Consider the following 15,820-nt stretch of genomic DNA (forward strand, 5'->3'; position numbering starts at 1 on the left):
TATCCATTTGTTTCACTCGCTAAGTATCTATGACAGTGGGTGTCAGGCCAGGCTGAAGCCAGGAGCCTGGGAGAGCAGGGACCCAAGGACTTGAGCCATCACCTGTTGTTCCCCAGTTTGCATGTCACTAGGAGCTGGAATTGGGCGGGGAGCCAGCACAGGAACTCTGACATGGAAGGAGGACATGCCCGGCAATATTAGAAACAATGACAGGGGGTCCAGTGTGGTGGCCTAGCGGCTAAAGTCCTCACCTCGAATGCGCCCAGGATCCCATATGGGCGCCAGTTCTAATCCCGGCAGCTCCACTTCCCATCCAGCTCCCTGCTTGTAGCCTGGGAAAGCAGTGAAGGACGACCCAAAGCCTTGGGACCCTGCACCCACGTGGGAGACCAGGAAGAGCTCCTGGCTCCTGGCTTCGGATCGGCTCAGCTCTGGCCATTGTGGTCACTTGGGGAGTGAATCATTGGATGGAAGGTATTTCTCTCTGTCTCTCCTCCTCTCTCTATATATCTGATTTTCCAATAAAAATAAATAAATCTTAAAAAAAAAAAGAAATAATGACCGAGTGTAATGAAACACACACATACACACACGCACGCACACACACACACCCCCTCTATCTGCTGGTTCGCTCCCCAAATGACTGCAACAGCCACAGCTAGTATGGGTTAAAGTCAGGAGTCTGAGCTCCATCAGGATCTCCCACGCGGGTGCAGGATCCCAAGGCTTTGGGCCGTCCTCCACTGCTTTCCCAGGCCACGAGCAGGCAGCTGGATGGGAGATGAAGCAGCTGAGACACGAACCAACGCCCATATGGGATCCCAACGCTTGCAAGATGAGGATTTAGCCATCGAGCCATCGTGCCAGGTCCAGGGGGCACATTTGCTAAGGGAGCAGTGGAGAAGAGGAAGGGAGGGACAGGCACTGTGGGGCTCCCCTGGGCTCCCCTGGGCTCCCCTGGGCCCGGGCCGCCTAGGACAGGCCTGTGCTGGTAGCGGCTCAGGTCTGGTCTGCTCAGGGCTCAGGTCGGCCCTCAGCCCGGGTCTCCTCCTGGAAGATGGCTCCTTCTGATTTAGCTCAGTGCCACATTAGTCTGAGGGGCAGGCCAGGCTGGCAGGAGACAAATGCTGAGCTGTTTGGCTTTGAATAAAGTTTATGATTTAAATCACAGGCTCTTAACGCCTTCTTTGCAAGTCTCAGAGGGGAAATAAGAATGCTGAAGTTGTTTGTTTATTTCCTTTATAATGTGGGGACCTGCACACTTGGTGAAGCCTGTGTGTGTGTGCATGTGTGTGTGTGTGTGTGTGCATGTGTGTGTGTGTGTGTGTGTGTGTGTGTGTGTGTGTGTGCGTGTGTACTCTGCAGCAGCAGAGTTAGGGCATACAGCTGTTCACTGCATCTCCCTATTTCTCACAGCTCAGACCCTGGCACGTTCCCAGAGTGTCATCTGAGTCCTGCTATAGGACTGTTACCCACCCCAACCCTAACACTTTGCACCTGCACTGCCCACTGCTTCTCCCCTACCCAGGTCACCGTCTGGTGTCCTGGGGGCAAGCAGCCTTGGCTGACTTCTGGAAGAGCCACTGGGAGGAAGAGCGGATGTAGCAAGGACAAGGTGGCCGTCAGGTCCTCACGGCCACGCCTGCACCAGCCTGGGCTGTTCCTGATGTTGCCGCCCTGTCTCCTTGTCCGGTGACACAGCTAACCCAGGCCAGCTGTGTGATGGAAAACTTCTGCAAGGCCTGTGGGAAGGTGAGTCAGTTGTCACCTTGTGGGTGGCTCAGGGTGTGTATGTGTGCCACTGGGCAGCCGGGGACCCCAGAGGGAGGAGACCAGGGAGGGGACCGGGAGAGAGCAGTTCCTGAGCTGGGAGGAAGGGGGCGGAACGGAGGGGAGTGGTCCCAGCTCCGGGGGTGGGGGCAAAGTTTACTCCATGGGAAGTAGGGGGAGACTAGCAATCCTGCAAGCAGGGAGCCAGCGAAGGCTGCAGCCTCAACTCCCCCTCCCTGACCCTCACCCCACTGCTGGACCAATAGGCCAGGCTGATCAAACTCTCCATCCACGGCCCATCCCTACTGGAGGCTAAGGCAGGATGATGGGCACCTGGGCCCCCACCAAGCAGAGACAAAACGCTGACTGGCATGCATGCCCACGGGGAAGGTCCCATTCGAGTTCTGTGGGAGTGTGAGGGGCGCAGGAAGGGGCAGTGGGCAGGCTGGAGACTTGCTCATGTCTAGGGGTTACCCCAAGCCAGGTCCTTGTGTACCTGCCTACAGGTGTTTCGTCTACCCGTGGAAGACTTGGGGCCCAGGATGTGGCCCTGACAAGGGATGGTTAGAGCCTCCCCTCCCGGGAGGAATGAGGGGCCTCTCTCGGCCCCCCGTGTGTAGCCTCCTCCCACCACATCCCCTTCTCCCAGCCCCCATCGCAGGCAGTGGTGTGTTATGCTCCCCTGCAGGCCACTGGCTATCCCAGACACCTGGCCCACTTCCCTGGCTCTGGTTGACTTGGCTCCTATGCTCTCTTGCCATCCTTCACCCTTTAACTCCTCTGCTGGCATCAATGGTGGGTCCGATTGTAGGCTCCCCATCAAGTGCTTGGGCATGCCACACGCTGCTGCTGGATCCCTCTGCCTGCCCATCGGAAGCTCCCCAAGGAGTGTGCCATGGCAGAAACTGGGGACTGAGCTGGGCTGCCATCTTAGTCCTCTTCCTTTGGAGCTGCCTGTGCGTGGATGAGACACGTTAAGTGGTGCCTTCCACCCTGCCACCATGTGTCCGACACACTGGAGAACAGCTCCGGCCTCCTGGGATAGCCGAGAGGATGAGACGAGACAAAATAGGCAGGGAGCTGGATGGGAAGCGGGGCTGCCGGGATTAGAACGGTGCCCATATGGGATCCCGGGCGTGCAAGGCGAGGACCTTAACTACTTGCGCCACCGCGCCGGGCCCGGACAATCTTTTTCTATCTGTCCTTGTTCCTTTCTCCCTCCCTGGCAGCACACTGGATTCTTCTAGAGCGAACTCCGGATCAGAGGAAGCAATTTCAAGCTTTCTGCTCACAAGAGCTTTCCAGAAGCATGGTGGCGGTTTGTGCGGTGCACGAGGCCTACCCTGCCTTCACCACAGGCTGGCTCGGTGTAATCGCCTTCCAGCTAATGCAGCCTCAGGAGTTGGATAACAGTGGGCTTGGGCAGGGAACCCTCCCTCCCCCAGTTCCCTCCAACCCGTGGTCTGCAGTGCTGCCCTCCTCCCCTGGAGATCAGAGTGAAGAGAAAAGCTATAACCAAAGAGGGATGGAAAACTGGGGCCACAGCTGGGCAGTGCGCTGCTGTCATCTGCCTGGGGCTCTTTCACGTGGTGATGGTGACGGTGCAACTGGGCCTGCCCCAGGTGTTGACATGCCAAGCTAAGCTCCCAGGTGCTCTGCCCCAGGCAGAACCTGGGCATGGCACAGCAGCAGCAGCCTGCCAGATGGGACAGTGTCTGTCGCCTAATACGGCCCACGGCCCTGGAGTGCACCCCTTCTCCCCACACCCACGACACGTCTGCCTTGGCCCTGGGGCAGTCCCAGTTTCTCTAAGCTCTGGTTACAACTGCAGGTGCAGGACCAGGGGCTGGGCTGGAGGAGGGAAGCTGGAACTAGGCTCCGCATGGTCACCGAGGTGCTGGGAGCCCGGTGGGGCCAGCACCTACAGCTCATCTTGCTGCTGCTGCTGCGCCATGGGCTGTCACGGTCCATGTGGCCCACCCCATTGCCACCACCGTGCCCTGGGGGAGGCTGAGCTGTTGGGGTCCCCACTGCCCCACCCCACCACCACCGCTGTCTGCTGGGTGAGGCCGCAGGCTGTCAGGGCCCACACTGGACGTGCCTCCACCCACACCCACCCACGCTTTGCTCTGGGCTCTGGCTACTCTCTAACTTTTCTGGCAGTGGCGGACATGTCTCGCCTGGATGACAATCAGACTGGGAAAGACTCAAGAGACAGACACAATGCACGGTCTTTAAATAACTTTATAATTTCCTCAGGGATTTAGTTTGTGAATAAAAAAAGAAAAAAAAAATGAACAAAGTGTTTACAATAATTATCAAGGCAGAGTTGAATATAACAATTCCTTTGTAATGTTGTTAACTCCGTCAGTAAGGCGACACTCCAGCAGGGACATGCACCGACACGTGCGGACATGCGCACAGCGGAAGGCGGCCGGTGCCTGGGGCAACTCGACGCCCCCACTGAGGCCCCTACCGTCCTGGAGGGGAAGTCAAGCTACAAGGAGGCAGCGCCTGCTGCCCCTCGGCGCCCCCACTAAAGTGCAACGCTTCCTTTTTGAAGTGGGGGAGGCGGACCATCCCCCCATCCCGAGTCCCATCCTGGGATGTCCTGGCGCACAGGGTGGGTACCTGGGCGAGGCCCGCACAAGGGCAGGCAGGCCTGAGTATGGGGTGCTGCCCTTCTGGCAGGTTGAGCTGCATCCAGGCCGAATGCAATACTGGCATGGCGTGGCATAGCATGGCATGGGGGGGGGGACTGGGGGCTGGCTTGAGCACACCTGCCCCGGCCCCCCAGGTGGGTCCTCTGGCTTCAGTCCATTTCCCTTCCTGACCATGGCCTCTCTGGGGCCAACACAGAGAGACAAGCGATGTGTGTGTACGTGTGGGTGGGTGGGTATCTAAAAAAAAGCTTCCAGACAAGGGACACGGGGTCCAAAGCCAGAGGATGTGGGATCCGTGTACAATTCATTGTACCTGGATTACAGGCTGGCGGCACTTGGCCCTGTTGGATGGGTCGCTGGATGATCTAGCACCAAGTGGGCAGGAAAGAGGTCCTGTGGCCTGCAGGGGTACAAGTGGGGCTTCAGGGTCAAGCCCAGGCGATGGCAAAGTCTTAGGCACGCTGGGCTGGGGCCAAGGTGGGGTGAGAATGGTTCTGGGTCGCAAACCTGGAAACCTTTGTCGAGAGGTCCTGAGGATGCGCAGGAAAACCCTGGCACACCTGCGTGTCACTGAGCCCCGGGCGCTGCTGACCCTGTGGCTCAGGGTGGCCCCTCTGTGGCCCACGTGCTCAGCCCACCTGGGATGGGCGGAGGAGCCTGGCCGCCTCGTAGCTTGAATTCCATGATCAACATGATATCACTTTGCATTTTCTTTTTTTTAAGACACGGCTCTTTAATTTTTTTCAGTTCTACAGCTACATTTTAATATTTTTATAATCTCAACAACGGACACAAAGGTAACTTGTCCCAGTTCTCTGGATCACACAGACAATATTGACAAGCAGAGAGACAAGGAGGAGGTGGGTGGGACAATCTCCACCTCCCCCACCCAAATCAATCCCTAAAATCATTTCTCCCTGCAAAGAGTCAGGAGGAGAAATTCCTACAATGGGGTCACAGCACTCACCAAACACATTGGGAAAAAATAAAAGTCAGGAGACACTTGGCTACAGTTGTGACACTAAAAAGTTTGGAAACAGTTTTTGCTTAAAAAGAGTAAACACAGCCATTTTGTTCAGAAGGATTTCCCTAGAGGATTTTTTTTTCTTGCCCAAATATTCTCTTAGTTCCCGTAGGGGCGAGGGAACATTTCTTTGAAGGACTCCAGTCACTTCCTGACAAGGCCCGGGGGGTTGGCAGTGATGGGCGCTGGCCTGGCAGGCTCTGTGAAGGCTGCCCATGGCTGGAGCTTCTAACATGGCTAACACGGGTTCTCCGGGGGGCTTCGGAGATGCTGTGTTGTCACCTTCCTAGTGGCGACGCAATCCTTGCCGCTTTGGTCTTCCCACAAAGGCACGCGGGGGAGCCGGTAGGCCTGTGTCGAAGCAATGCTGGCAGGTGCACGGTCCTGGCTGGCAAGCAAGCCCCAAAGCCATTGTTGCCCTCCGATGGATGGGGAAGAGCTGGCCGGGTCCGGCAGCCGACCAGGGCTCTCTCCGTCTTCCCACACTCTAGGGGAGGGATGAGCCACGGAGATCCTCTCAGAAAACCGAGGTGGCCAGTCACAGCGCCACCAGTGGTCTCACTGCCACCTGCTTGCCCAGTACTTCTAAAGGCCAAGTGTGAGGAAGAGCCAAGATCTTTTTTTTTTTCATTGTAAGGTGCAACCACCAAGGTGAGAGCTGGGCTGGATCTGGGCGGTCCCATTCATCCTGCTAAATGCGCAAAGCCCATTTTCAAGTGTTTTTCCATTTGAAATGATATCCAAGTTTTTGTGGATATCAATTCAGATGCTTCATCCGTGACTCAACGAGCAAGTACCTGGGATAGAGGTATATGAGAGACGAGCAACCCGCACTGCTGTCTTCGGTCAGGAGATCCAGGCTGCGTCCCATCTGTTCTTCCTTCACGCCTTTCGGAGGGCCCTGAGTCGGGGTACAGATGTTCAGGTACTAACAGGCAACTGGATTTGCTGATGGTATGGGGGCCGTTTGGGGAAGATGACAGGCAACCTGCAGTGAGTATCCAAGGCCATATACCTTCAGTGGCCATTGGGTGACCGTGTGACACCATGAATGCCAGGGGAACAGTTATGGACAAAGTCCTTGCTGGGTGGGGGCTTCTCACAGGGTCTGAGCTCAGTAAGACCCTCTGGGTGCTGGGAATGCCACTCACTTTGCCCTGACCATGCAGGGAGATCATTTTTTTTTTTTTTTTTTTTTTTTTACCATCGAACTCCTGCCATACAGTTCCTGGAATCATCTGAGAAGCCAGATTGCCAGCCAAGGGGCACCAAGGAGATTCCCGGTTCTGATTCACAGACACCAAACAGGTGTCTGACCCGTAAGTTCTTCTTGGAAGCCCTTCTTGCTTCTGTCAGTTTTCTGGAGGGGACGTGATGACGAAGGTCGGAAGGGTAAGGGGGCAGGTGACGCGGTGGCTCGCACACCACGTGGCCCAGAGCAGCACGTGTTGCCCTAGAGGACGAGGGCCCAGTGTGGCGAATCCAGGGTCACCTGCTCATAGCCTTCTCCTCCTGGGTCTCCTCTGTTCTACCAGAGGCCTGGGAAGCCTGGCATGTTGCAGTGGATAAAGTGAAATTGCAATACTTTAGCTCACACTAAGGGCTTTCCAGACGCCTTCCGGGCAGTGCAATAAATAAACAAAAAAGCAGGTAACTGACCGGAAGCAGCCAGCACTTACTTCCTAAACGCCCCGCCCTGCCCCCCAGGAAGCATTTTAGTAAGAGGTTTAAGAACAGAAACCATTTAAACCTGTGCTAAGGTACTCTCCACAGCGTCTTTCTGCCAGAGGCTGGGTTTCGCAGCAGGCAAAGAGGGAGACCCAGGTCTGAACTAGGAGAAGTTACAGAGACGGTCAAGGGCGGCTGGCGGGCAGAGCTGGCCTGATACCTGTGACGACCTTACAGGTGGAATTAAGCTCTGGAGAAGCGGGGAAGGAGCGAGCAGAAAAGGCAAGCCAGAAGCTCAGCTCACGAGATGTGGGTCTGGTGGGCTTGCGGTGACCAAGGCAGTGGAGGGGGCGATGTGTGAGGTGGCTTCTCTCCAGGTGCCTGACTGCTGATGACTGCCTGGCCTATGCCCGGGAAGAATGTCCTTCGAAATGCCAACTCTTGTCAACCAGATTTCCAATGGGGCCCGACTTTCTGATTTATAGTGTGGCGATGGTGCGTCACGAATGGACGCCCACGGCCCCCTGAACGGGGCACGCTCGAAGGGTGACAACAACAAACAGCAAAATTCCTAAGCCACCAACGTGGGATCCTGCAGGCCACCAGTGCACTCTGCTGCCAGGACACCTGCCATGTCTGTGACACCGAGGAAATGGAAAATGTTTGGGGGTCCAAGACTTCTGTAGGAGCAAACCTCTGTTAGGATGGGCAGGGGAAGGCACGCCTGTTTTTGTGTGTGGACTCAGAGCTGCGTCCCCCAGGACGTGCCATAATGTCCCCTGCCAAAGAGACCCACGCCAGGGCGAGCACTTGTCCAAGTGCGCATCCTCCAAGTGTTTTTCCAAATTAAAGCACGGGGAAATGAACCTGTGTGTAAGATTCTTTTGTCTTGCAAGAAGGTTCCAGGCAATGCTCAGGGTTGGCGTCCCAAGGGTGCCAGCCGGGAGCAGAGTTGGCAGGGAGAGGAGGGCAGGCAGAACTCCAGGGGAGCAGGCCAGGGGAAGGCAGCCTGGCATGTCCCCTTCGGGAGGGACAGGGCCTGGTCTGGGAACCCTCGTGTTTCTTTCAGTTACAGACCACCATTTCACAACGAAGCAGGCCAAGGGTGAGGGTCTTACATCAGAGAGACCGAGCGAGCCATGTTAACCCTGTTGTTCGCCAGCTGAGGAACAGGGCTGAGAGGGACACCGGGGCTGCGGGTGATGCCGTTGCACAGGACAGGGCGACGACAAAGGCATGACAAAGAGCTGGCATCCTCACTCTGCCCTGCCTCTTCTTTTCTACTCTTTCTGAGGGTTCAAAACAAAACAGAAACAAAGCGAAATAAAACTCTTTTGGGAGAAAGCACCTATCTGTGTTGGTGGGACACGCTCAGCACTCCAGTCAACTGGGAGGCATTCTCTTGGCACTCAGAAAATCCCACGTGGAGTCCAGAGTTAGTTCTCACGCCAAAGGAAGGGAGGGCAGAGGGCCTTCGACCCAGCATCTCTGGCGAGGGGCAGAGCCACCAGCTTCCAGTTCTCTACTCTTGATGAGTGGGGACGGTGGAGCAGTTCTTCATGGAGACCCGGAATGGCAGTGCAAGGTGAGACGTAGACACGGGGCTGGGATCACGCTCCCGCAGGACAGGTCGTGGCTTGTAGTGTTGGTGGCCAGCAGGTGTCCGGTTGCCTGTGGGTCTGTAGTCCTCCTTTCTCTCGGGCCCCTGGAGGTCCACAGCCCGGGGCGGGGTCAGGAGGACTCCTCCAGCGCGTTCACCACCTGCTCCAGGATGTCGGGGCAGTGGTCTGCGATCTGTTGAAGGATGGCGTTGGCAAACTCCTGCAGCTCTGCGTTGTCCTGCTCCCCTCTCCGTAGCTCGTCCTGGAGCTGAAAGGCAAGGGAGAAGTGCATGTCAGATCAGAGAGGTCCTGGTGGCAAGGAGTTAAGGATCACGGCTTGGGGCCGGTGTCATGGTGTCCCAGGCCAGGCCTTCCGACTATGGCGCTGGCATCCCAAGTGGGTAAAGGTTTGTGTTTTTCCTGCTCCACTTTTTCTTTTTAATTTTTTTGCAATGTCTTTATGTGGAAGAACTTACCTAATCACCACTACTTGTGAATTGCTTCATTATTATCTTTTTAAAAAAGATTTATTTATTTTTATTGGAAAGGCAGATACAGAGAGGAGGAGAGAGAGAGGAAGATCTTTCATCCACTGATTCACTCCCCACGCGGCCCCAACGGCTGGAGCTATGCTGATCCAAAGCCAGGAGCCAGGAATTTCTTCCAGGTCTCCCATGCGGGGGCTGGATCCCAAGGCTTTGGGCTGTCCTGCACTGCTTTCCCAGGCCACAAGCAGGGAGCTGGATGGGAAGCGGGGCAGCTGGGACACAAACCAGCGCCGATACGGGATCCTGGCACATACAAGGCGAGGACTTTAGCCACCAGGCTATCATACCAGGCCTGGCTGTTCCACTTCTAATCCAGTTTTCTGCTAATGGCCTTGGAATGCAGCATGGGATGGCTTAAGTCCTGGGCTCCCCTGCACCCACTTGGGAGATGTGGAAGAAGCTCCTAGCTCCAGGTCATCTCAGTTCTGGTTGTTGTGGCCAACCGGGGAGTGAACCAGCAGATGGAAGTTATCCTCTCCCCTCTCTATAATTCTGCCTTTCAAAACACAGATAAGGAAATAAGTAAGAAAAAGAAAAGAATCCTGCTGTCAGTCAAGATCTGACAGAAGGAGGCTGTCTCTAGGTGAAGCCTCCTGGCAGCCACATTGGTGATGACAAAAGGATCAAAGGACGGGGTGGGTGTTGAGTTCAGCAGCTGGAACACCTGCCTCATTGGAGGGTCTGGTCCCTATGCTCGACTTCTAATCCTGACTCTGGCTTCCTGCCAGTGCTGACCCTGGCAGGCAGCGCTGATGACTCCAGGGCCTGGCTTCCTGCCCCCTCCTCACGTGGCAGACTTGTTGGACTGAGCTGCCAGCCTTGGCCTCGGGGGTGAGGCAGCTTCAGCAGCAGCTCTTCCTGTTTCTGTCCCTCACATGGACAGACATCTCTGAAGCACAGAAGTTACAGATCCAATGTCTTCGTGCAAACGAGGCCCAAAGAGGGCAGTGGAGGGTCCCAGGCCCCAAGCTGCTGAGCTGCAGGTTTCCACTGACCGTCCCACCCTTCGGCTCTCCAGGGAACACTCACCCCTGGCTGGGAGAGGGCCCCAGCGCCCCACATCCTAAGAAAACTTAGAGCAGAGAGGGTGGCTCTGTTTGTCATGAACCACCTCCAGTTTAATAGTAGCCTTTCAGTTTTTTTTTTCTTATTTAGAAAATACTACACACATATCAGCCAAAATATGGAAAAGAAAGTAAAGCAGCAAGAAAAAAAAAATCCATAGTATTAGCATCATCTAGGTGTCATCACTATTGTTTTGTCATATATTTAAGATTTCGTGTTTATATACATGTACCTTTTAGAAACAAAATAACAATGATATGGATGATTTATGCAAACTGATTTTCAATCAGTAAGTATATTCGAGAGGCAAGTTCTGACATAGGGCAGGGTAAGCCACCACTCAGGAGACCTGATTTCCGTACTGCAGTAACAAGGACTGACTTCACCCCCTGGTTTTGAACTAGCTTCTTGCTAATGTGCCTGAGAGGCCACACTTTTCTGCCACCCGGATGGCATGCTTGGCTCCTGGCATCAGCCTGGCCCAGCCTGGCCCAGCCCTGGCTGTTGTGGCCATATGGGGAGCGAATCACACGATAGAAGAGCTCTCTCTCCTTCACTTCCTCTGTGACTGCCTTTCAACAAACGAAATATATCTTAAAAAAAATAATAAAAATGAAAGATTTTTGGGCACGGAGCAGTAGTGTAGTGGCTAAAAAGTCCTTGGCTTGAACACACCAGGATCCCATACGGGTGACGGTTCTAACCTAGCCACCCCACTTCCCATCCAGCTCCCTGCTTTGTGGCCTGGGAAAGCAGCTGAGGATGGCCCAAAGCCTTGGGACCCTGTATCCACGTGGGAGACCTGGAGGAGGCTCCTGGCTTTGGATGGGCTCCGCTCCGGCCGTTGCGCCTGCTTGGGGAGTGAATCAGTGGTCATGGAAGATCTTCTCTGTCTGTCTTCCTCTCTATACATCTGAATTTGCTATAAAAAATAAATCAACCTTTTAAAAAATGAAAGATTTTAGTGGATGTCTATCTTTCTAAGTACTAGGAATACTTTTCTAAATCAAATACCAAAGGTTTTCTAGAATTTGATAACTGATTCTAAAATTTATCCTGAGGTATAAATATTTGAGAAGAGTCAAGAAAATTTACTTTAAAAAATCTTATTAGATTTTAAAAGCACACACACACACACACACACACACACACACACACACACACGTGCGTGCATACAGGTCACCAATTGGCTGGTTCACTCCCCCTAAATTCTCACAACAGCTGGAGTTCTTGAGGTCAAAGCCAGGAATCTGACACTCAATCCTGGTATCCCATTGAGTCAAGTTACCAAGTGCATGAAGTAGCACCTGCTCTACTGCAAGTAGCATATGAATGGCTGTGTGAAATACTCACCTAGAAAATGCTTCAAAAAATTATTTGAGAGAAAGAGAGAGAGAGCTCCTATTCATGAGCTCTCATGTGTGCCCACAGCAGCTGTGGCTGAAGCCAAGAGGTGTGAACTCCAGCCGGGTCTCCCAGGTGGGTGGCGGGAGGCCAGCCACCTGAGCTGCCGCCTCCTGGGGTCTGCACTGCTCAGAAGGCGGAGCCAGAAACACAGCCAGGAGCGAAATCCAGCCACTGCAACTTGGGATGCAGGCATCGCTAGGCTAAACACGGGCCTCCCGGAAATTATTTTAAAGCAAGAATGATGTGAGTCTTGCTCTATCAGATGATCAGACATACGATAAAGGTGCACTAATTAGAAGAATGTTGCATTATAACATATTCACTGGGATGTGCAATTTGTTAAAGAAGTACTTCAAATCAAGGTATTTGGGCTGGCACTGCGGTGTAGTTGGTCAAGCTGCCGACCTGCTGCCTATGTCTCTTATCTAGGCCCTGGTTTGTGTCCCAGCAGCTCCCTTTTCAATCCAGCTCCCTGCAAATGCATTTGGGAAAACAGTGGAGGATGACCCAAGGGTTTGGGTTCCTGCCACTCATGGGGGAGACTTGGTCGCAGCTCCTGGCTTAGCCTGTCTTCAGCCCTTGCTGTTGCAAACTCATGGGAAGTGGATCAGCAGATGGAAATTCTCCAACTCTGATTTTCAAATCAATCAATCAATCAATCAATCAATCAATCAATCAATCAATCAAACTTGGGGTGGGAGAGGAAGAGGAAGAAGTGTCTTAAGAGGCATGTCAAGACTTGCCCCCACTGACCTTCTGAAGAATGTGTCACGTGACCGAAGAGATGGGAAAGATGGAGAAGGAAGCTTACTTGGTTTTTACTCATTGGGGGGAGTTGCTGGTTCTTCATGGCAGGGCTGGCTCTTCAAGAGTGACAAAAGCCCCCTGGGGCAGGTCAGGCCTGTGCACTGACAGTCAAAGGATCCCCTCCTACTATACAGCTTCAGGGGAGCCCCTCCTAGGGTGCTGTGTTCCATTCCAGACACCTCATTACCAGAAAAAAAAAATGGACACAAACTGGAATCAGTTTAAAGTAAAGATGGCAGGCATGAGGAAGAAGCTCATGTTATGAGGCAAGATTCTAAGAACCAACCATGGGAGCTGGCTGCTAAGGAAGTGCTCCTGAAGGAGGGCAGGCCATGATCAATCAGCGCCTGCGAAAGTCGGGAGGGAGGAGATTGTGGCACTGGAGGAGGAAGTGTAACTAGCAACAATGGAATTAGACTAACTGGAAAAACCCAGAAGAAACACCACCAGGCAATACTTTTTTCAAGGTGTAATGAATGTTAGCTATTAGTTCCAGCTAATAGCTAACCAACAAACAAAAATAAAATAAAAAAATATCAAGTTCAAAGCCTCAGCAGATTAAAAACTGCTTTTAGCTGCAAGTCTCTAGTAGATGACATGACACACAAACTCTACATGGGTGTCATCCTACTTTGTTTAAAATTCTTGAAAAAGATGGAATATGGGACAAGCATGGAATATGAAGGTGGCCCCAGGCAGGAATTTTCTGGTGTTTGTCTGTTCAATGTTATTGTAATGTATTCTGTTCTTAGTAGTAGCTGGTTCAGCCCTCCTTGAACTCCAAGTAGTAATGTAATTTTTAGAGGAACCTGAGCCAAGAATCACAAAGGCAACAGCAATTCAATCTGAACGCCTGAAGCAACCCACACGGGATCTGCGTGGGGCAGACAGAGGTGGCCCCCGGAGGACTCGGAGGCCGCTCCGAGGAGAGGTCCTACACGTCACTGCCGCTGAAAGCCCAGCTAGCGAGGGCAGGCTGGAGGGGAAAGCACCTGCGTGCCCTCCTGCTTTCCTTGTGGGGACAACCACAGAGAACAGGGCGGATGCAGTGAAGATCTGCCGTTTGGCTCCAGGGAGGAGTGTAAGAACTGCTGGGGGTGGGGGAAAGCCTACTGCTTGGCACCAATCGTGGCTTTAGCGCAGGGTCCACATCTCTCCATGGTCAAGCTGAGAGCATGAGGGAGAGCTCCTAGACAGATACGCGATGGGAACTTCTCAAAACAGAGGAATGGCTCACAATTCTGCAGACTTGGCCCAGTTTCAAGGTAAACAGTTCTCTCTTCATGGTCGCAAAGGATGAGGTGAAAAAGACAGGATGTATTGACGGGTATAAAGAAGGGATGGTTACAAGACAGGTCACTGAGTAAGTTCAGTTATGGTTGGCAGTGATTCAGATGGATTCCTTTCAGCAGATGGGTTTCGTGGTGGCCAGGAAACTATGCAGAAATGCCTAGTTTGGTTGGTTTAGACAGGAAAGAGTCTTAACATGAGGTTTTTCACAGCCAGGTTCCAGGAGGCACAGGCCATGAGGCCTGAATGATAACAGCTGAAAAACGAATGGAGCCTCTTGGAGGAGATGCGTCAGGTGGAAGTGGGCTGGTCCTGGCCAGGGCTGGTGGATGACCCCCTCACCCAATTTAACAGGCTACTCAGAAGCCAGGAAGGTATAAAATACCTTTCCAGTTTGGATTTCCAAATCCCTGGGGAAAAGGACAATGCACTCTGCCATCCTGTCTTTCGAACAGAACCTAACATGTGTCTGGTCGGACGGACCTGAAAGCCGGGTGGATTTCCTTGTAGGCATTCAGTCTATTTTCGCTTTGCAGAACCTAGCACTTAGTATGAGGGAAATTAGTCAAGTTTGTCTAGAAATATCCTTCCTGGCCTGGTCCAACTATGGTTACTGAAGTCATCTGGGGAATGGGAGTCAGTGTTTTCTCTCTTCTTCTGCCTTCTAAACAAACAAATCAAATTTCCCACTGGTCAAGCCTTCCTCAGAGTCCTTTCCTTGAGACTTTCAAATCCTGCAGCTTTCGGGCCCAGCGCGGTGGCGCAAGTGGTTAAAGGTCCTCGCCTTGCACGCCCGGGATCCCATATGGGCGCCGGTTCTAATCCCGGCAGCCCCGCTTCCCTTCCAGCTCCCTGCCTGTGGCCTGGGAAGGCAGTCGAGGACGACCCAAAGCTTTGGGAACCTGCACCCGCGTGGGAGACCCGGAAGAGGCTCCTGGCTTCGGATCGGCATAGTATCGGCCCGTTGCGCTCACTTGGGGAGTGAATCATCGGACGGAAGATCTTCCTCTCTGTCTCTCCTCTCTGTATATCCGCCTTTCCAATGAAAAAATAATAAAAATAAATCTTTAAAAAAAAAAAAATCCTGCAGCTTTCCATCTAAGGTTTCTACCCACCCCAGCAGCCTGCATTGCCACGCCTGAAGTGACTGCACCCAAGTCCCACAGCTCTGCCCAAGGTCTGCTGGGCTGCGCAATGGTCCCGAGTGGCCTCTGGGCCTTCCTTCTCTCCTCTCCCTCCCGGGTGATGAGCTTCTTGCCAGACAGTGTCTGAGTTTGTTTTGATAGAAAGGCAAGGTTGCTGGTGTTCAGGCCAAAAGGAAGGAAGGTGTTACTGCTCTCCCATGACTAACCTTGAAAACAAAGGCATAATAAAAACAAGACTTTCACTCCAATTGGGTTTGTGTAGCCGCAGTAAAAGTCCCATTGCCATCCTCTTGGATTCCCAGGGTGATGGCAAGGCCTTCCCCCTCACCTTCCTTTGGGGTAGCTTTGAACTCTGAAGCAGGCAACGCACACAGCTGCCTTTCAGCATGAGCAACAAAAGTGGAAGGGGCCCACTGAGAACTTCTGATATATACCTTAAGGGAGTTGGCTTTTTCAATACTTTAAAATCAGATCCCCTGTTAGTAAAAAAAAAGCTTAGAGGCAGGGTTGGTGTAGGGGTGTGGCAGGTCCTCTTGTGACTCTGAATGGTTCAGGTACTTGAGCCCCACACACTCATCTGGGAAACCCTGATGGAGTTCCAGAATTCTGGCCTCGTCCTGGCCATTGTGGTAATCTATGTGGAAGACCTCTCTCTTACTCTCTGAAACACAAACAAACAAATCTTTTCCAAAAAGGATAGAAACTAGTAAAGCAGATACATAACTAGGGGCCAGCACTGTGGTATAGTAGGCTAAGCTGTCACTTGTGGCACCAGCATTCTACCCGGGCACTGACCAGTTCAAGTCCTAGCTGCTCCATTTCCGATCCAGCT

The 15,820-nt window shown here is 53.1% G+C and overlaps 1 protein-coding gene across 4 annotated transcripts in view; it reads right to left on the reverse strand.

Annotated features, from left to right (window-relative positions):
* Positions 1-3,996: 3,996 nt before the first annotated feature.
* The window catches only part of ERC1 (ELKS/RAB6-interacting/CAST family member 1), a 276,756-nt gene continuing 264,932 nt past the window's right edge, over positions 3,997-15,820 (reverse strand). For all 4 annotated transcript variants that reach the window (XM_040972194.1, XM_040972193.1, XM_040972191.1 and 1 more), the window contains one exon: positions 3,997-8,994. In XM_040972194.1, the coding sequence (XP_040828128.1) occupies positions 8,857-8,994 (138 nt within the window). In that variant the 3' untranslated portion in view covers positions 3,997-8,856. The remainder of the gene's footprint in view (positions 8,995-15,820) is intronic.

This window comes from Ochotona curzoniae, unplaced genomic scaffold, assembly GCF_017591425.1.
Source record: "Ochotona curzoniae isolate NIBS_2020 unplaced genomic scaffold, NIBS_Ocur_1.0 contig_2235, whole genome shotgun sequence".
NCBI lineage: Eukaryota > Metazoa > Chordata > Mammalia > Lagomorpha > Ochotonidae > Ochotona > Ochotona curzoniae.